Source organism: Schistocerca gregaria, chromosome 4, assembly GCF_023897955.1.
Source record: "Schistocerca gregaria isolate iqSchGreg1 chromosome 4, iqSchGreg1.2, whole genome shotgun sequence".
In the NCBI taxonomy this organism is placed as follows: Eukaryota; Metazoa; Arthropoda; class Insecta; order Orthoptera; family Acrididae; genus Schistocerca; species Schistocerca gregaria.
Window position 1 is genome coordinate 619,645,669 of NC_064923.1, and position 22,692 is coordinate 619,668,360.

At 38.8% G+C, this 22,692-nt stretch overlaps 1 protein-coding gene across 7 annotated transcripts in view; it reads left to right on the forward strand.

Moving 5' to 3' along the window:
- Positions 1–22,692, forward strand: part of LOC126365762 (uncharacterized) — a 1,228,930-nt gene that overhangs the window by 994,824 nt on the left and 211,414 nt on the right. For all 7 annotated transcript variants that reach the window (XM_050008264.1, XM_050008265.1, XM_050008267.1 and 4 more), the window contains one exon: positions 20,960–21,055. In XM_050008264.1, coding sequence (XP_049864221.1) covers positions 20,960–21,055 — 96 coding nt within the window. The remainder of the gene's footprint in view (positions 1–20,959; positions 21,056–22,692) is intronic.

A 22,692-nucleotide genomic window follows, 5' to 3' on the forward strand; every position in this document is an offset into this window, starting at 1 on the left:
ATCAGTTGCAGCCCATAACTATAGGAAATTCTTAAACAGTGTATAGGAAGTCCTTCCCGTTGGAGTGCTCGGGCTCACGATGCACGACCAGTTGCAGCTCACGTGGGTAACTGTTGATACTGTCAATAAGTTGAATTTGTTAACTGAAACACTTTCTGTGATACGGGTTTGTTATGGATTATGTGACGTCTTTCAAGTGTTTAATCATGGCATCAATTTGGCTACAGTTGTCGTATCATTTGACTGCATAAGCAAATTATTGCAAGCTCGGCATACTAACATTGATTTTCAGGTAAGACACTTAGACAGCTTATCGAATGACTTAAAATACTTGGGAGAATGTTGGGACACCTTCTCCTTCAAGCTTAAGTTGTTGCCAGTGTAAGTAATATCTATCTAAATTTCGGGAGATGTAAACAGAAGAGGAAATTATTTTATGGTGAAACTAGAAATGAAATGACAGATGTGAATTCAGGGTGGAATAACGTTGTGTGCGGTGACGAATCACGTTACACAATTGTGGCGATTCGATGGCAGTGTGTGGGTACGGCGAATGCCCAGTGAACGGCATCTGCCAGCGCGTGTAGTGCCAACAGTAATATTCGGAGGCGGTGGTGTGATGGTGAGGTAGTGTTTTTCATGGATGGGGCTTGCACTCCTTGTTTTGCGCGGCACTATTCACAGCACAGGCCAACATTGATGTTTGAAGCACCTTCTTTCTTTCCACTGTTGAGGAATTCAGGGATAGCGATTGCATCTTTCAACGTGATCAGGCACCTTTTCATAATGAACGGCCTATGGCGCAGTGGTTACACGACAATAACATCCCTATAATGGACTGGACTGCACAGAGTCCTGACGTGAATACTATGGAACACCGACATCGACACCTCTCTTCAGTGCAGCACTCCGTGAAAAATGGTCTGCCATTCCCTAATAAACCTTCCAGCACCTGATTGAACGTATGCCTGCGAAAGTGGAAGCTGTCGTCAAGGCTAAGGGTGGGCCAACACCATATTGAATTCCAGATTTACCACCGAGCGAGGTGACGCAGTGGTTAGCACACTGGACTCGCATTCTGGAGGACGACGGTTCATTCCCGTCTCCGGCCATCCTGATTTAGGTTTTCCGTGATTTCCCTAAATCGTTTCAGGCAACTGCCGGGATGGTTCCTTTGAAAGGGCACGGCCGATTTCCTTCCCAATCCTTCCCTAACCCGAGCTTGCGCTCCGTCTCTAATGACCTCGTTGTCGACGGGACGTTAAACACTAAACACCACCACCACCAGATTTACCGATGGAGGGCGTTACGAACTTGTAAGTCATTTTCAGCCAGGTCTCCGAATATTTTTGATCACATAGTGTAGATTTTGATGCTTTGATGCTGTGATTGAAACATTTGCTGAGCGAAAGGTTGGCATTGTTACAGGCAAGCAGGTTACAATAAGGTACCCGTTGCTCGATTCACTGCAGTTTATGTGAGCGCGCTGATGTCTGTTTATTGAAATGTGCGGGCATGCCAGGAAACGACACGGTACAGAACATCCCATATCGCTTCGTTATTGGCACCAGACATTTCGTCAATGTAGAGATCAGTGTACTTAGCCTTTTGTTTGAAAGTGAAGTGAAAGTAAATTTAACCAGTTTAAAAAATAAAATTAGATGGAGCGTACATACATTCGCAATAATACGTTACTGTGTAGCATCTGTAGGTCTCAGACGATCTAACAACCAGTTCCCTAACTGTGGTGGTTTTAGGTTTCTGATAACTGTCTTCCTCACTACTTTTGAAACATATTTATCACTATTCTTTCAGTCTCCTACTCCTTGAGGCGTCATGGCGTAGCTAATCTTTCTCAGTACATTTAACCTTTGCACAGTGGTATTAGTTCTTTCAAACCTGAGGAAAATGGAGCTTTCTTGTTCTACTAAATTCTATATTTATTTATAATAGAAAATTATTGGATAGACTTAGAGAGAAAGCGAGAAAGTTGGATTGACAAGTAATACGAAAAAAACAAGATTATAACTGATAGGGGAGTCACTACCAGCTACTTATGTACTGTCATAATATAATATGAAGAAGATGATCTTTTTGTCTATGTGGATTCTGTGGTTCAGGAAGAGTGTGGCTTCACACAGAGCGTGCCGTTGGGGCCGAGCGGTTCAAGGCGCTTCAGTTGGGAACCGCGTTGCTACTACGCCCGCAGGTTGGAATCCTGCCTCGGGCATGGATGTGTGTGATGTCCTTAGGTTAGTTAGGTTTAAGTAATTCTAAGTCTAGGGGACTTGCGACCTCAGATGTTGAGTCCCATAGTGCCCAGAGCCATTTGAGCTTCACACAGAAAATACGACATAGAATTGTTAGGGGTAGGGATGCATCTTCGAAGCTGACAGTGATTTGTAAAGAGCAAGTCGTAACCAGACATACTAAATTGAAAGTGTTGAAATCTCTGGTGTTTCCAATCTCCCTTTATGGCGCTAACACTGTAACTTTGGGGTGAGAGAGAGAGGGTGGGGGGTGCTGCTAGATCTGTAGATCTGGCAGTATGGTGTATTTTTAATATTTTTTAATATTTTGAAAGACGAATGGCAGATCCGACCTTGTTGAAACCTGTGTAATGCTGAGTATATATATAGGGTGTTACGAAAAGGTACGGCCAAACTTCCAGGAAACATTACTCACACATAAAGACAGAAACTATGTTATGTGGACATGTGTCCGGAAACGCTTACTCTCCATTCTAGAGCTCATTTTATTATTTCTCTTAAAATCACATCATGGAATGGCAACACACAGCAACAGAACGTACCAGCGTGACTTCAAACACTTTGTTACAGGAAATGTTCAAAATGTCCTCCGTTAGCGAGGATACATGCATCCACCCTCCGTTGCATGGAATCCCTGATGCACTGATACAGCCTTCGAGAATGGCGTATTGTATCACAGCCGTCCACAATACGAGCACGGAGAGTCTCTACATTTGGTACCGGGGTTGCGTAGACAAGAGCTTTCAAATGCCCCCATAAATGAAAGTCAAGAGGGTTGAGGTCAGGAGAGCATGGAGGCCATGGAATTGGTCCGCCTCTGCCAATCCATCGGTCGCCGAATCTGTTTTTGAGAAGCGTACGAACACTTCGACTGAAATGTGCAGGAGCTCCATCGTGTGCATGAACCACATGTTGTGTCGTACTTGTAAAGGCACATGTTCTAGCAGCACAGGTAGAGTATCCCGTATGAAATCATGATAACGTGCTCTATTGAGCAGTACATACTGACGAAACTAAAATGAGCTCTAACATGGAAATTAAGCGTTTCCGAACACATGTCCACATAACATCTTTTATTTATTTGTTTGTGAGGAATCTTTCCTAAAACTTTGGCCGTACCTTTTTGTAACACCCTATATATATAATTTTTTTTAAAGAAAAGGACCTGAATGTCCAATTTTTTTTCCTTGAGAGCTAGGGGCAGGGCCGCCGCCTCCCTCCCTCCCTCCCTCCCTCCCTCCCTCCCTCCCTCCCTCCCTCCCTCCCTCCCTCACGTATCTGTGCCCTTCCTGAAGCATGGACAAAAAGTAAAGGGGTCCGCAAAAGAAATGATGCTTTCGAGATATGAACATATAGGAGGTTGGTCAAAATATCAGGGATGGACGAACGGACCAACAAATCAGTACTTCAAGAACTCAGGGCGGAGAACAGGTTGTCCAGTATATAATCATCCTAGGCAAGGTCAAAGGGAAAAAATTGCGGGGAAGACCACCGAGATGATGGATAGACCAGATAAAGGAGAACACACTCCAGACATAAAGCCAACTACTTTGCGATGCAGAAGACGGGGAAAAATGGAGACAAAGACTGTCAAGAGGATTGTGTGATGGGTCATCAACTTTCAGCTATGAAAGACGGAGTGTTGATGATGATGGAAATACAAGTTGTGTCATAATTACTGCTTCTAGTTTTCTGAAATAATAGAGGGCATGAAATTAAATATGTTCTTAATAAATCATTGTAACGTTTTGTTTTAAATTTGTACTGGGATGAAGGAAGCTGGATGGACTTAATTGCAAAGCGACTGTGAAATTTAGGACATGATCTTAGCAACGGCGCATCACGCAAGTATGCTGCAGACAGTTATAATTAAATCAAACGAAAATTGCAAATATATTTATAAAGATTATTTATATTTAAATTTTAGGTACCGCAGTCTAGCAATCTATTTTAATTCTGACTCGAAATTTGTGTGGTAATCAGAAATGTGAATGCAGAAAACGTGCTCGGAAAAAAAAAAGTTATGTACTGGGAATAGAGAATTTAACTTTGTGTCAATTCTGTAGTTAGGAAGCCTGTATTTCTGCACTTTCATATCTGAACTAAGGAAACAAATTTCACAGAAGATATTCTGTAACTCATAATATCAAACTAACTTCGGTAGTTCATTGTTTTGCTGATAAGAATAACAGCTGAAACAAAAGCATCTGAAATCTGATTGATGAGGACTGGTTTTCGCTCTGCGTCCGAACACTGTACACGAGTAAAATGCAGTCATAGTCTGTATGGGTATTTTTTATGACTCCACCACTCTCCGAATTGTGCTATGTTTAAATCACGTCAAACCTCCTTTAAATAACTGCTATATTTTGAGATGGGGCTTGTGCCCCGACGCATTTCTGGCTCCCAGCAACCCTGTTAGTAAACTACTGGTTCCAGAATTAGTCTTGCGTATTTAAAAAAAATGGCCATATAGTATTAACAGCAGAAAGCTGGCTGAAGCAGGGAGTGAAATAGTAGCGAAATTATAAATTCGCATTGGCTTATATAGGGTGAGGTGGCTAAATTTTTCACCTCAGATTACTTTTAAGGAGTTAAAGAATTTTGGAATCTGCTCTCATCTACATGAACAGTGACCATGAAACAAACAGAAACGCGTTCTCACACCCTCATAAATGATAAAGGCATATGCATCAACTTTGCTTTTCTGTAAGTGTAACTATGCAAATTATTGTCAACAGAATAGCAGACAATGATGAGACAAATACAGTGATATAACTATTGTTTAGATCTAACAAGAACTCACTCAGTAAAAGAGTATTGAATATAAGGATTTGTGTGGCTTTGCTGCGGCCGTTGAATAGTTGCTGCCACTCTCCACAGATACTTCCAAGCCGGGTTAAGATGCAGTGTCATCCTTGTATGTTAGACTTAACAAATTTTAAACTTGGTTCGTACGAAAGGAAGTGTTGTATTGTAGGAAAGTTGTTGTAAAAAAGGAAAAATGTTTTTAATGTTCAATGTAGGATTCCTTGGTATTTTCATGAAGTATGTTTTGTGTATAAGTTGAAGTTCGTTTTTTTTTCCAGTTAAGTGCCAAATCTGTATCCTAAAGAAATATGGCTACAAACGGAGACTATAAAGTGATTATCGATAAACTTGAAGGGCCTGAAGATTGGGCAAAATGGAAATGGCATATCTCTATGGTACTCCGTTCGTATGAACTGGAAGACGTTATCATCAGTACGCGCGAACCCGCGGTGCTGCCTCGGGAACCAACAAGTAAACAGAAGGCAGCGTACGCAAATGGCCAAAGAATGACGCGAAAGCGGCAAGTTTGATAGAAAGTGCGCTAAGCAAAAATGTAGCTGAACTTGTACTGACGTGCAGAAACGCTAAAGAAACACGGGACAAACTACATGCGAGATTTGAATGCAACGCTTGAGCATGTTAATTGAAACATTCTTCCGTGTCAAACGTGACGAAGCGTAAGATATTAGCTTACCTGTTGCTAAGCTACAAAAGTTATTTGTAGATTCAAATGATGAATTAACGAAACATAAAGAGAATACGTTATCTGTACGAATATTAAATGGTCAATTTTATCTACGCTGGGAAAGGAATATGATAATTTTAAAGATCTCTGGGAGACAATACCGGCTGAAAACCAGAATTTGAACTTGCTTATTGAAAAAACGTTGTGCTATTGAACTGCGTAAACAAAGTACAATGGATGTAACGGCGTTGGTTGCGTGTAACTCACGAAAAAACAAGGTGTCAAAAGAGCGAGCAAAACAATTTCCGTGTAACAAATGTAAACAACTAGGACACTGGGCAACGGAGTGTCCACAGAACCCTCGTGACTGTAATAACGAGCGGCAAGAGAAGGTAAGTGAAAAAGCTGTGTTTACTTCGTGTGCCATGGGTGTGTCTACTCTAAATTATATTGACGTAAATAAGTGGTATTGTGATAGTGGTGCTACGAAGCATATCACCCCGAATAAACAATACTTCGTCTTGCACAGCGAACTTGATGTTCCTGAAGTGGTTTCATTAGGAAGACAAGGTACTAACATGCATGCACTTGGTAAAGGCACAGTTTACATCGAAACGAATGGTACAGGGCGAGGTTAGAAAATGTTTTGTATGTGCCCGATGCAAGCAATCATTTGTTCTCTGGCAGAACAGCTGCAGGTAACGGCTACAGTATAACATCCTCTTATAAAAGTGTTATGACTAAAAAAACATCAGCGGCGACATCGTCATGACAGGCTACGTGGAAAAAATGGTCTGTAGGTGTGGAATATGCGTGTTGTCAGACCAAAAAACAGTGATCAGGTAAATATAGCGACATCTGAAACACTGCAAATGTACCATGAAAGATTCGGTCATCAAAATAAGCAACACATCAAGAACATTTTGAAGAAACTTAACATCGGTGTAGAAGGTTGTAATGATTAATTTTGGGACGGCTGCGCATTAATAAAGATGCATAGAGTACCATTCAAACAACGAACAAACCGCTCCACAATTACTGGTGAATTAATTCACGCAGATGTCAATGGACCAATGCGTACAGAGTCGTTTGGAGGTGCTCCATATTATGTATGTTTTAAAGACGATTTCAGTAAATTTCGTCGAATTTTCTTTCTTAAGCACAAACATTAAGTGAAGTGTAAGATATGTTTAAGTAGTTTTTAAATGAAGCACAAACCAGCGGACATGTTGTTAAACAATTTCGATGTGATGGAGGGAAGGAATTTAACAACAACATGATTAAGAAATTACTCATGGATAAAGGAATAGAATTAATTTCTCCACCGCATACTCCTGAACAAAACGGTGTGGCCGAACGTGAAAACAGAACAATTGTTAACGCTGCACGTTCGACGCTAAACACAAGTAAGCTACCAAGAGGACTGTGAGCAGAAGCATGCAATACAGCAGTCTATATTTTAAATCGTACTGGAAGGTCTTCGGTTCCAGAGAAATTTCCATATGAGCTGTGGTACAATCGATCAGTGGGAAAACTTGATCATCTCAGAATTTTTGGCACAGGTTGCTATGTTCATATAAGCAAACAGTTCCGTTCAAAATTTGATGACAAGGCTGTTTGTGGACAACTCGTTGGGTATGTCAATGACAAAGATGACTTTAGGGTCTGGGTTCCTTCCAAAAGGAAAGTTGTCTTGAGTCCTGATATAAAATTTAAACCAGAGATAGTGTGTAGATCCCACAGTGATCACATTACCTTAGACATTCCTCGGCAGTCTGCTTCTGGAGGAAGTCAAAGTGAAGAAAATTAAACGGACTTGAACCTGGAGGAAGTCAGGAATCAGATGGCAATAATAAAAAATCAGCAGAATTCCTGAAAGCTAAAGCATCAGAATCTTCCAACGTAGATGAACCGGAGAACAGAAGACTACGAAGAAAACCATCCTGGATAGAATGTGGTGAGTTCTTGTTGTTTTCAAAACTTACTGCTAGCGAAAAAAATATCCAAACTGTTTTTCTGATGTATTACAGTCGAATGAGAAAGAAAATTGGATGCAAGCTATCAATGAAGAACTAGAGTCACTAAAGAGAGAGAATACTTCCGTGTTAGTTGAACGTCCGATGATTGCCAAAGTATTACAAAATCGTTGGGATCTACGTCGAAAAGTTTCAACTGATGGAAACACTCGCTTCAAAGCCCGATTAATTCAGCAAGCAGGAATAGATTATGAAGATACATTTAGTCATGTTGCACGTTATGACACCATTGGAGTTTTGCTAGCGGTAGCTGCTTAAAAAAAAAACTGGTGTTGAAACAATTTGATGTGAAGACTGCATTTTTGAGTGGAATACTTCAAGATGAAGTATACATGGAGCAACCAGAAGGCTTTGAAGATAGTAGGCATCGAGTATGTCTCCTGAAATGGAGTCTCTATGGACTAAAACAAGCACCACGCTGCTGGAACAAACGGTTTATAGGAGTTATGCAGAAAGCAGGTTTTCGGAACAGTGCTGCAGATCCTTGTTTGTTTTATCGCAGATGCAATGAAAAAAAACTTCGTGTAGCTATTTACGTCGATGACAGCCTAATTGTTGGCAGTAATGAAGAAGAAATAACAGCATTTCTGAACACTTTACAATGTGAATTTGATATAACATTGGGGGCTCTTGACAGTTTTCTTGGCAAAAGAATAAAACAAAATGAAAATTGAGCAATTATGATACGCCAAGAAAAGTACACGAAAGAAATACTGGAAAGATTTCGACTGGGAGGATCTAACATGAATACAACTCTCATTGGATATGAAGAAAATGATCAGAAAGAAACAGAAGCAATTTCGCCCTCCGTTCCCTAAAGCGAGGCAATTGGATGTCTTACGTATCTCTCAATAGCAACTCGTCCAGAGATAAGTTTTGCAGTCAATAAAGCTGCTCGAGCTATGAGAGAGCCAACTGCTTCAGACTGGAACCGAGTTAAACGCATATTTCGGTATCTGTAAGGTACATTAAATTATGGCATTAGCTATGATAAAGAAGAAAAGCTAAGAATTTACAGTGATGCTGATTTTGCTGGAGACAAACGGACAAGACGTTCAACAACTGGTATTGTGGCAAAGTACCATGGAAGGGTAATATCATGGGCAAGTCAGTTGCAGAAGGTAGTGGCTACATCTACAACTGAAGCAGAAATAATTTCAGCAAGTGAAGGAGCCAAAGAATTACTTTGGTTACGGCGTTTACTAAGTGACTTGGTTCAAATGCCGGAACAACCTCCAACACTTTATATTGACAATCCAGTGCATTAAAATTGGCAAAAAAACTCTGAATATCATCATCTGTCAAAACACATAGAGGTCCGACACTTTTGTGTTCGTGAGAGATTTCTGAATGGTGAAATTTTAGTGCAACATATAGATGGAAAAAACCAGTTAGCTAATCTGCTGACAAAGCCACTTGAGCGAGTTCGATTTAATTTGCTGCGTGCCGAGTTTGGTGTGAAGGAAGTCAAACAGTAACTTTTTGTTTTCATATGACTTTTATTAATCCTTTTGGAGGAAGGAAAAATGTTTTGTAACGTTCAATATAGTATTCCTTGGTATTTTCATGAAGTATGTTTTGTGTATGTAGGATCTGCTTGAAGTTCGTTTTTTTTTTCTTCAGTTAAGTGCCAAATATGTATCCTAAGAAATATACAGTTTTAAATGAAACTGTTTTGTTCAGACTTAATAATTTGCAACAAATGTCATTGAGTTAGTGAAAAGACGAGATAACGTACATTTTTTAACTCCTATAGTCTTGTTGGAGACAATTTTTAGAATTTGTGAGCTGAAATTAATTATTTAAAATGAAAATTTAACTTATGTACTCTGTTTTACGTTATTATGCTGCGTCATTTGCACCACATTAAGAATTGCGCTATAAAATAAAATAATTACAACGGTGAACAGAAACAATGAAGGCATTATTATTTGCTATCATATTTCTGCGGTGAATTTTTTAACTCACTGCTATTAACATTTTTGTCGGGAGTGATCACTTTACACTCGGCAATAATTTTCTCTCAAGTCCTCGGTAGAAAAGTTGAAACATCAAAGGAGGAGGAAAACGCATGGTCCATTAACTGTCACATATTGTTCAGAGTGAATTTACTGAAACAGGTGAAAACTTGCTTCGTCAAACTACTTCAAAAAACATAAATCGTCATTAATACTTTACTGTTATGGTAGATGCGACTCCCGATGAAGCGCAGAACAAAATATTTTTGTACTGCGCTATCTCGCCTTCGATGAAAAAAATCAATACGGAATTAGAGAGTATCTTCAAGATTTTGTTGACTGTGACCAGAAAACTGGTCAGTCAATCGCTGAAATTGTTTGCGATGAGCCGAAACCTTATGGCTTACAGATTTCAGAATGTCGTCGCAGAGTTATGATAACTGGTTTTGTATTAATGTCATCTATCAGGGAGCTCAAGCACATAATATTCTATAAGAAAAACCCGTTGCCAATTTTTCTTCTTACACATTAAATCTTTGTGGGTGCGGAGAGTTGCGTGGATAATCATTTTTTTCCGAATTGTTTCGAAAACATTAATTTGTTTCATTCTAACGCCAAAGATCGAAAATTTTTAAAAGGAAGTATTGGATCGCCCGTTCATGGGCTGTCGGAAATTTGTGGTAAGGTCTTATGAGACCAAACTGCGGATGTCATCGGTCCCTGAGCTTGCGTACTGCTTCATCTAACTTGCGCTAAGGACAACACATACACCCATGCCCGAGGTAGGACTCGAACCTCCGACGGGGTGAGTCGCACGGACCTTGACAAGACGTCCCAAGACCGCGCGGCAGCTGTCAGAAACGATGGTATGCGCGAGTTGATGGCATGCGACCATTTGTTACGGATTTGCCAGAATTGCAAAGGGCTGTTGAACATTAACTTTAGTGCGTAGGTTTATACCGAACTATAGGGCACTCAGAAGTATTGAAAATCATTTCAATGTGGTACAAGGTATTAGCTGCAATTAAAATGTGTAAGCAGTGGCCGAACGTGCATAATTTTGTCAATGTACTACAACATTACATAATAAACAGAAAAAGCACAAAAATGTTTAAATAAAAAATAGTACTCACTCAGTGTCGAAAAATGAAGTCCATATGTCGCTATTTTCTGCTACAGATGTATCTGTACCTTGGTTAGCATGTTCCTGTCAATTCTTTTGCCTAACCACACCCTCAGATGTCACGACATACTCGGACGAAACGACCAAATATTTGTGACAAGGAAGAATACAGATGTTGTTCATCTTGAAATCTGTTACAGATGCGAAGAAGGAAATGAAAATATTGGCTTACAACAACATGTAGACCTACTTCCATTAGTTCTGTAACTCAGAATTCTCTATCACACAGCCACTCTGCCACTCTGCCACTCTGAAAAAACGCAACAAAGCGGTTTTCGGTTACTTGATCTTGACAATCAATTTCCGTAAAGCATTTGTTTAAATAATAAAAGGCTATTTCTGCAAAATATCGTCTCATAGCTAAGTTAAGATTTTAGCAACAGACGAAAGCTATTCCAGATTGCAATATAGTACTCGAATCTCCATGTACCATTTTGCGTATTATTCCAGCAGTATGTGAACCAGTGTATAAATCATCTAATGAGGAATTAATAAAGGTTAAGTTAGAGAACAAATAAATTCATTTATTTCACTTCTGTACACATTGAACCCACTTAGCTTTTCACATCACTCTCTCCTTCCACGTCCTTCCTTTTTATATTTAAGCTCCACATCATCCGCAGTGCAGTAACTTCGATTTCTGCAATTATTTCTTTGTAAGGTTCCAACCACTTATAACGGATTTTGTTGTCGGTGTCCTTCGTGTTGTGAAGAATTTCGTATTCTTGAAACTTTGCAATGATCACAGTGGTGGTAGGCGCGCACCAAATAGTCATTTTTTTTTGTCTCAAATGCACTAAAGCAAGCGAATCAAGATGTAAACAAAGACCATCAGTCTAGCTTTCATCTAAGATCTTTGCAACGATCTTTCCTACTACAATGTCAAAGATTTGACCATAGGGCTTCGATAAGTGTTTATCGCGGGCCACGAACACTACATTGCTGACGCCACGCACACGTGTGCTCAGTCCTGTATTTATCGTCCCCCGAGAGCACGTGCAGTCAAAAACAAACAACTGTGTTTATTCTCTTAGTGGATCCTAATGCAACTGAAACCATTTCTGCACTCGAAAGCGTTATTTCTAGTTATCGCGAAGAGAGCGGTAGAAAACAGGTTTTCGTCCGTTGTTTGGTTACCAGCAAGCATTACAAGAGAGATGGCATATTTTTAGTCTTACTGTGTGCTGTAACACATTGACACTTGATCACCGGCCCCCATTGTGCGTGACATTGTGCTTCAAGCACAGAAACCCAGAGCAGAGGGTGAGAATGCCAGTGTTAGGAGTTTAGTGGAAGAATTAAATAAATAGAGAAATAGTAAGCGTACTACTTATGCACAAAGTCGCAAGGTAGCAGGAAATATTTGAATATCACCTCAGTTGAGTGGCACGCTTCGCAGCACAGAGAAACAGAAAGGCAAACGAAAACGCTTTGCAGATGAAAGACCAGAAGATTTAGATCGGAAACAAGAGAACAGTTTTATACTAAATGTGTTCATTGTTATTCTATGTTCAGTTCTTGGGAACGTAACTGTGAGATACGCTGTTATAGACAAAATGGCGGCCACATTTGGTTTCTAATGGAACTATGTAGGCTAAATGATTCTATGCTATCGGAGCACGTAGTACTGGTACAGCGTAGAGGTTAATAAGCAAGGTCTGAAAGAGTTCACAGTTCAAAATGATTCATGCAGCTAATTTTGGGTCTGACTCTTCCTCTGAACCTTCTCAATGCTTTTCTTAAATGCAGTTTTAGTAATAAATTTTTAGATATAATGGTAACCGTACTAATTTTCTGCACTTTGCCAGTTACTGTTGCACCGGCCGCGGTGGTCTCGCGCTTCTAGGCGCGCAGTCCGGAACCGTGCGACTGCTACGGTCGCAGGTTCGAATCCTGCCTCGGGCATGGATGTGTGTGATGTCCTTAGGTTAGTTAGGTTTAAGTAGTTCTAAGTTCTAGGGGACTAATGACCACAGCAGTTGAGTCCCATAGTGCTCAGAGCCAGTTACTGTTGCCTAAACAGAGGGTCATGTAGCGTTCTTCTGAAGTTAGGAATTGTTTGGGAACTACAGCGGCGCAAGAGCGGCTTCTTGAATTAGCTATTATCGCGATAGAGTTAGTTGGCGTGCTTATTAGATTATAACGAAGTTTGCATCTAAAAAAAAAGGTAGAAAGGAAATACAGTTTTGTAAAATATCAAATTTATGTAAACATTGAGCATTAGAAGAGTTTCACAGATAAAAGTATTGTTTGATTTTTGCATTAAAATTTTCTCACTCCATCCACAAAACTGAAGTTTAAAATAATACATTTGGAGGAGGGTCTGAAGAACGCTAACACTTACCCAGTCCAAGAAAATTCTAGCACCGGTCCTACCCACCGTAATTCACTAGAAATGTTAGAAACTTGCTACAAGCAAAGAGAGCTACATCACATATTTAACAGAAGTCAAGGCCTAATTGACAAACAAAAGCTGAATGAAGCCAAACCAATGGCGAGGCCTGAGGAATTCGAAACTGTAGTAGCTTTTACAAAATGATGAAAAGTACCACTATTTTTATAATAATAATAATAATAATAATAATAATAATAATAATAATGTCGTATGCCGTCCGTTGAAGTACAGTGCCCTACCTCGTGCAGATTAGTCCTAGTGGACGACACCAGATACTCGGAAAACACCTGTCGTCGTAACTAAATGAATAAGGATGATATTAAAAGTTCCGATGCTCATAGTTTAATTTATATTTGTGGTCATTTCTGCGATTCTTCTTATCGAAAACTCCAGTCGCGGAGTCGCAGGATGGCACTTCATGTTTGACGGTCGTTACTAATGGTTTTTTAGTCGACAACAAAGCAACGTGAGAAAGTCGCGTTTACGACTGTGTATTTCGAAGTTAAGTTTTGATTCTCATCAATGCCGAAAACGATCTTTCTGCTGAAGCATTAGTTGCAGGAATGGTTAAAATTAATTTCTTTTGTTCTGATGCGATGCTTCAGGAACTGCTCCACTGAGATCACAGGTGGTGAGATATTGACTTTGTCTAAATATTGGCCGGTTGCGGAATTCGTCTGAAGAATATTTCACAGATAGTTCAATCCTTAGTTAAGAAATATCAGAATGTCCACCGTAGGACAACTTTAAGAATTTAAATGCAGCCTCAGCGAAGTTATCTATATATTGGCTATACTTTTCATAATTCACAATTGAAAGAAACTCCAAATTATCCAAGCCAACATACCTGTCAGTATCAACGATTTCACAAAATAAAGCATGGTACAATGTTTCTCTCTCTGGCACGCCATCCCATCGCTTCTTTCTTGGAGGCTCACTATCGATTCCTCGATTTTACAGCACACTTTTTCAAATTTACCGCGAGGTTCCTGTAATTCAGTCTTACACTCACAGTCTAATATATACAGTCGCGACACTCACAGTTCAAGTGACACTAGCGCCCCTAGCGGCCAGAAAGCTCGCCTTCCTCTGACGGCAGATGCGACGTAAAAATAATGTTTGTTTTTAATTCGTTTTGTACGTAATTTACAAAATAGTTAATATATTTTTGCGTCACAAGTGTTAGGAGAACAGCTAGAGACTGCGTCACAAGTGTTAGGAGAACAGCTAGAGACGTAAATGATCGTGAAATATAAGTAACCAGAGCATGAACTATTGAATGAAGTGACATAAGCTGCAACATATTCTTGAAGAAATAATTAAGAAGTAGTATACAGTGGCACTTATTCCTCTGAAAGTAAGAGAATACACACCGTATATCCCACATATGAAGCATATAGATGATCTTCCTTGTGTAAAAATGAAGCGACTCATCACTTTTCATCACGTTCTGCTTTGCAGGAAGCCTGCTTCCAAAAAACACAATTTCCGTCTTATTCTTTGTGGTATCACTTTATCTCAATAAAAAGTATGACTGTTTTAAAACTTTATTATATCCCATTGATACAATTAACGAAAAAAATTAAATGAATGAGTCAGTCCTAACACTTTAGCAACCCAAATGAGCCAGCTTCATCACTTTTTTTTATTTCTTCTCTTGCTTCTACAGACTAAGTCTTGATTCCTGAATTTAATAATGTAAAAGAGCCTCACTTTCACAAACAGTCTTATTAACAGAAGTTTGGTTTCAGCACAGCACAGCACCCAGGTAGAAAATTGGGGATGTCCATCATCATGTTCACAAAGAAAGCACGACAATTACTTATGTGAGCATATTCATCAAAAGTAGAAGTCATCTTAGTCTCACAATGAGTTACAAATTCTTTGACATCTTCTGTACAAATAAATAGGCTTCCAAAGTTGTCTTCATAACTTTTAAAATGACAATAAACTTTCTCATTTGCGTCTAAGTCTTGGCTGCCATCTGCAAGTACTGTCATACATTTATAACAGTCATGAATTGTAAGCAGTTTCTTTAATACATAACCAAACACGTATCTCATGCTGTTTGCCTCTCCGAAGCCTGTTTGGACTTCCACATTTGGTAGTCTGATCACTGACCTCGTGTCACTGATGTCCAACAGCGGTAAACAGGTAATTTGGGCGCTGCTTTCATAATCACTATTGTCTTACCCCAGCTGATCCCCTCACAATTGGAGGTAGCTACACTGTGTGTATTAATTAATTTGCTTAAAGCACAATTACTGAATGCAGCACAAAACTGTCGTGGTGATGGGTTGCTACAAAAACCACCTTTATGCCTTATCACTGAGAAAAAGTTTTCCAGTGGATCTAGATTAATTTTGCGTGTTAATAAATGTAACTTGGTTCCATGCAAAACATCATCAACAAACATGTTCAAAGCGCTTATGTTACCCAGAAGTCCTTTAACACACTTAATCCTAGATGAAAAATCTTTCCCATCAACGTCAACAAATTTTGATGACTGTATCCATGGCTTCAGTGTCTTTAATATTTCCAAATGTCTTGAGGCACTTGTAATGCAGTTCCTTAAGGATACAGGCCCTTTAACACTATATGCATTAAATATGTCAAAAATATCGTTTACTTTTGCCAAAAATCTGCAGTAGCAGTAGCAGGTGATGATATGGTGCCACAAGTAACAAGTGTCTCTACTGCATGACTCTACACACGAATTGCAGTGCTTACCTTCATTTTTGAAAATGCTGGCAGTTGGACAGCTCTTTTAGTGAGCTTGGGGGCCAACTTGTACTTCCTTTCACAATCACTTGAGTACAACTGAGAAATGCCCTTCCATGAAGCAGTGCCAATCCCTCCTTCATCTGTTGTGTGGATAATGTTATATCTGAATAAATTATTGTGTATGCTTTTTTATCAAGTGTGAGGTGTCATAAGAAAAGTAGACCTTACTCCCTTCGTGTACTAAGCATCGATCAACTGGTGTGATACCCAGCCTGTTCCTCCACTCCACAAAATTCGAGCCTTGGTCAGTCACACATGTTTTTACAACCAAACCAATCGCTGCGAGTTTTTAACAACTTCAAAAAATATGCGCGGCAGATGGTTGGCTCCTACTGGTCCTTTGGAGAAATAATATACTAATGGCCGTTTAAAATCTGAGATGATGTCGTTAATCATTATAACTAATGCAGTATTGGCAACCACAGATGTACGTATGAAACCAATGTCTTCAAATCCAATAACACAATCCCTAGAGCTTTCATATATCAAATTTTCCATTAGTGACATCTCATCCACAGACAAATTAACAATTATATCAGTTTCTGGCAACTGCTGCACTTTCTGCTTTAAAAGATGAAATACGTTATTATTTATCCCACAATTTAATTCTGTATCTTCCACATACCTTTGTAGGGTACGTACTTATGGAAGGATAAAAAAGTGTGATAAAAAACGGTATGCCTGAGTACTATAATACAACAAATTAAGTGCAAATAATTTAGTTTCATCTTTCCATCTCGCACCACGTTTTCCATTCAATGGTATATTGATTTGGCTTATCAATAAATCGAGAGCATCTTTTTTCAAGTACTTGGAACCAATACTTTTTAAAATGAGCTTGTCCTTTTGTACTTGTGTCCTGTGACGTTGTGGTTGCAGTTTATTCTTACGATGGGCACTTTCCTTGTTAGATAATAATTGTGTACGAAGTCTAATGATTTCCACATTTTTACATTTCACGCGATTTTCCAACACGCGAATAATTTGACGTAATCTAAGCATTTCATCTTCAAAACATGTATGTGTTGCAGATTCCGTTGTTAATGATTTTATATGTGTCTCTCGTGTAGTAACACTTGTGGTAGATGTTTCTTCTGTGTCAGGAGAGAGTTTTATTGTTTTTGCAGTAACACTTTCAGGTTTGTATGGCAATTTTCTCTTCATCGTCACTAGTTGTGACTTATTCGGCACGTCAAATAACGTAGGAGCTGCATTCCATACCAATGTCTTCATTTCCGCGAACATGAACTGGTTTGACTCGAAATGTAACGCACAAAACTTCACGTTATTGTGCAAATAAAGGACATATTTTTGCTTTAGGTCCTTTCTTCTACTATTTATTAACCATTTCTTGCTCCTAAAAAAGAAAAACATTCAGTAATTCAGTACAATTTAGAAAAAAAATCGTAAGTAAAGAGCGCTCTTATGTGATGTTTCATACGTCTCAGGGTCCTTAGGAAACCTGAAGAATGACAAATGTGGTGCCTTCTTCCTATTATTACTGCAATTGATTGGGCTACATACGCTGCCTTTCGTAAAAACCATCTTCAAAATGAATATAAACGATACTTTTTACATTTACTGAATACCGTATTCAGCAGCGCTTGGGGCGCTGTTGTCACTGTGTATAACACACTCGCGAGAGTGTCGCGATTGTATATATTAGACTGTGCTTACACTGGCCAACTTTCTTCCAATAATAGTCGACATCAGAAACTTAAGTTTGTAGTACTTTGAAAACGGCGGCTGACTTGCGACATCTTCGAAAAACATTTGAAGTCTGCAAGTTATTTGACAAACATTCATCTTTTTGTTCCATTATCTGTGTACTGTGTTCCATCGTGTCCTGTGAAAAGATGTTCTTTAGCAGCTAGAAAATATGTGACATCAATTAAACAGCTCACAATGTGTCTATTTTTCTTCAGTTGTTCATTTCGCAACTGAACATTTGATATGAAGTCATAGTTCAAACTAATATCTATCGTGCGGCCAAATTTAATCTGTGTCCATACAGATGTACGAATATGGCCCTTTTCGTGCCGTTTCCTCAAACACTTTTCTTCTGTTTTTGATGTTGCTCCTTCAATTTTGATTTTACGTGGAAAGCACCAGTGCCTGTGTAGCCAGTGAATTCTTAGTTGAATGAAAATTCTCAATAAGAAGCTTTGTCTGCTAGGATTCAGGAACACTTTATTTATTTATTTCATTCATGTTCTGTAGACCCATTAGCGATAAATCGCTAAGGTGTAGAATGTGTCATTTACATAGATTTGAGACATTTGTTTATAATAATAGGTTGTACAATGAATGACATATTACATAGAAAAAATGTTTACAAGAATTGTTTTTTGTAAAGAGTAGCAAATAACATTGAACAGATTTACAATAGATCAAAATCAGCTTACATATTTTCATACATAAATTCATTCAGTGAGTAAATGGTTTAAGTTGATCATTAAAAGTAGGTGGATCAGTAACTGACATTTTTACTACCTGAAGGAGAGCATTAAATATTTTTATGCAAGAGTAGTGTACTCCTTTTTGCACCATACTTAGATTATTATGTTCAAGATGTACATCATTTTTTATCCTAGTGTCATAGTTATGATACATGCTGTTTATTTCAAAAAGGGAATGGTTTTTACGCTAGAAATACATGAGAGAGAAAATGTATTGAGATACTGCTGTGAGTATTCTCAGCTCTTGGAAGAGTTTGCTGCAGGAATGTCTGTAATTGACACTACACATAATCCCAGTAACTCTTTTCTGGGCTATGAGGTTTTTGTTTGCCTTTGGCTGGTTTCCCCAGAGTATAATTCCATAGACACTCAGGGCATGAAAATAACCAAAATAGGCAGTTTTCAAAGTATTTAAGTCACTGAAGGAAGCAATCGCACGAATAGCGTAAATTGCTGAGCTATACCACGTCAGCCTGTAAAACTGAAATTCAAATCCAAATGTTTTGAAAATACAATGGTGGAGTATCATAAGAGGAAAAGTTACATTTGGATTAATTTTGTTCAGTTCTCTCCAGAAGTCATGGAAAATGTTTGCTCATAGCGACGTATGTTTTGTTATACACATGATGTCATCTTTTGGTGTTTTGAAGAAACAATTGAACAACGTATATAGTCACTGCAAATCAAGATTGTTCATAGAATGAGATTTTCACTCTGCAGCGGAGTGTGCGCTGATATGAAACTTCCTGGCAGATTAAAACTGTGTGCCCGACCGAGACTCGAACTCGGGACCTTTACCTTTCGCGGGCAAGTGCTCTACCATCTGAGCTACTGAAGCACGACTCATGCCTGGTACTCACAGCTTTACTTCTGCCAGTACCTCGTCTCCTACCTTCCAAACCTTACAGAAGCTCTCCTGTGCCGGATGGTAGATGGTAGAGCACTTGCCCGCGAAAGGTAAAGGTCCCGAGTTCGAGTCTCGGTCAGGCACACAGTTTTAATCTGCCAGGAAGTTTCAAGATTGTTCATACACTGACATAAGAGTGTCCCAAATGTCTTCTGCATCAGTCTTCTTTCTTACGTGAATAGCAGGTTCCTCTGCAGTTGCCATTCCAATGATACAAGCTACCTGAGCATTGTCCCGTTGCCAGTGCTGGTTTGTGTCTGATGGTTCGTCTCCTTCTGGTAATGACGAACATTGACATGTACCATCTCTAATCAAATAATGAGATCTGCCATTTCTGTATTCCCCATTGATCTTTACGTGAAAACTTGTGAATGTTTGTAGGATTGTTGTCATCAATCAGCTAAAGCATTGTGTCTGCCATTCCACAAGTCTTGCAGTCTGACGAATATCCTAGTAAACAGAAAAATAATCTAGTGAATGAATACTATAATTCTCACAACCTGAAGTGTTTAAACCTAGGCCCACAAACTGTTATGGTGAACTTAGGATATAATTTTATTAAGAACACAACACTTTTAGGAAGAGTGATCTTTTTTCTTTAATATTTAAAAATATGACAATAGCAACAAAAACCTCAGAGAGTAAAAGCATAAAAAAAAGAAACTCTTAGGTGCAAAGAATTTCACACAACATAAAAGCTGTCAGAACAGTGAGTGGATAGACACACTTACAGGTACTTGCTTTGAAAGATGGGGATCCTAATGGTATATTTTTTTTTGTTATTGACCTTAGTCTGTAATAGCTGTACAAAGACAACAGTGAATATCATGAATACAACATATGAACTAAAACCAATCTGCTCATTGAATTGAAATACCTAAATTTGGTTAAAAAAGGAGTTTATTGCTCCAGCATTAAACTGTTTAATGCGCTGTAACCACATATCAAATACATTCATAAACATTTTCTAAAAGTCAAACACATTCTAAAAGAGTACTTAATAGAGAAATCTTTTTATATGGTGATACATTCATGAGAGAAGAGGGATGCCACTACTAAACTTCCAATTGTTTCACTAGTACTTGTAATACATTTTCTTTTGGGCACTATGATTGATATTCAAAAATTTAGTTTTTGGTATTTGTGTATTTATTAATTTATTGTGATATTTGACTTAACTTTGCTTCCTGAATATATTACTGATCTGTCCTCAATGTAATACATTTAATTAGATATATGTTATTTATTTGATATCTTATTCATTGCATCTTTTATTGTCTTTATGTAAGTTACATCTAAACTATGTACAATTTGATACAGTCCATATCCTTGTGATTGACTTCCTTCCTGGCTCTACTTACTAAACATGAAATAAATAAAAATAAAATTAAGTATGTGTTTGTGTGTTTTGTCTTAGTAAAGCATATACATTGTTTATTGCTGTATGTTTCATTTTTCTCTGTTGTTTTAGGGAGGTCTCTTCCAGTCCTTTGTGTTCATCTGTTCCATTGGTACGGGCTAATGGAACACTTTAACCTGGATGTTGTCAGGATCTGGAAGTTATTTAGTAAGTATTAAATTGTCAGTAGGATGTAACAGGTAAAATAGCAGTTACCTGACTTCAAAATAATGTCTGGCCCAACTTAAATGAGATTTTCTTCTCAAAGACAAGATGAAAACTTTTTTCCTTGGTAGTTTTGAGAATGTCCTACACAGTGTCAAGAGAAAATCATGAAAATTGTAAATCATTTATGTCAACAGTGTATTTTGCTGGTAGGCACAGTTTTATTTTGTAATAGCTCCTCAATTTTGGACAAGCAGTTTAGTAGCTTTACTTAACATGGTATTAAGGTCTCAGGCTTTTCTTCATTTACTTTGATTAATTACTCTCTTTTTTTTGGGAGGTGGGGGAGGGGGAGGATCTTTACACAAGGATCTGCCTTTTTGTGAACATCGCAGAAAACAGATATAAAAAATTCAGGTTAAAGCATTATTTTCATCACAAACACCGCCGTTATCTTCAATACATGTTTTCTGATAAAACAAGTACATTGGCAACTACTCTTGGTGCTGACATCAATAATACTAAAGGATATACTGTAACTAGATATCCATTACAGTTTTAATGGCATTCAGCATAACAAGCATAATGAAATTCATTTTATGAGCCTACTATTGCAGCAGTCAATTCAATACATATCACTGTGAAGTTGGTCAGAAGGCACAAACTGCCACACCATTCTTGTCCTTGTGAATTAGAGAAGAGCCTAAATTACAAAATTAGTACAGATAAATGAAAAACCAGCTACCCAGTTTTTTTCACTAATCTTTACGTTCTTTTGCGCATATACAGGGTGTTTCAAAAATGACTGGTATATTTTAAACTGCAATAAAAACTAAACGAGCAGCGATAGAAATACACCGTTTGTTGCAATATGCTTGGGACAACAGTACATTTTCAGGGGGACAAACTTTCGAAATTACAGTAGTTACAATTTTCAACAACAGATGGTGCTGCAAGTGATGTGAAAGATATAGAAGACAACGCAGTCTGTGGGTGCGCCATTCTGTACGTCGTCTTTCCTCTGTAAGCGTGTGCTGTTCACAACGTGCAAGTGTGCTGTGGACAACATGGTTTATTCCTTAGAACAGAGGATTTTTCTGGTGTTGGAATTCTACCGCCTAGAACACAGTGTTGTTGCAACAAGACAAAGTTTTCAACTGAGGTTTAATGTAACCAAAGGACCGAAAAGCGATACAATAAAGGATCTGTTTGAAAAATTTCAACGGACTGGGAACGTGACGGATGAACGTGCTGGAAAGGTAGGGCGACCGCGTACGGCAACCACAGAGGGCAACGCGCAGCTAGTGCAGTAGGTGATCCAACAGCAGCCTCGGGTTTCCGTTCGCCGTGTTGCAGCTGTGGTCCAAATGATGCCAATGCCCATGTATCGTCTCATGTGCCAGAGTTTATACCTCTATCCATACAAAATTCAAACACGGCAACCCCACAGTGCCGCTACCATTGCAGCACGAGAGACATTTGCTAATGATATAGTGCACAGGATTGATGACGGCGATATGCATGTGTGCAGCATTTGGTTTACTGACGAAGCTTATTTTTACCTGGACGGCTTCATCAATAAACAGAACTGGCGCATATGGATATGGGGAACCGAAAAGCCCCATGTTGCAGTCCCATTG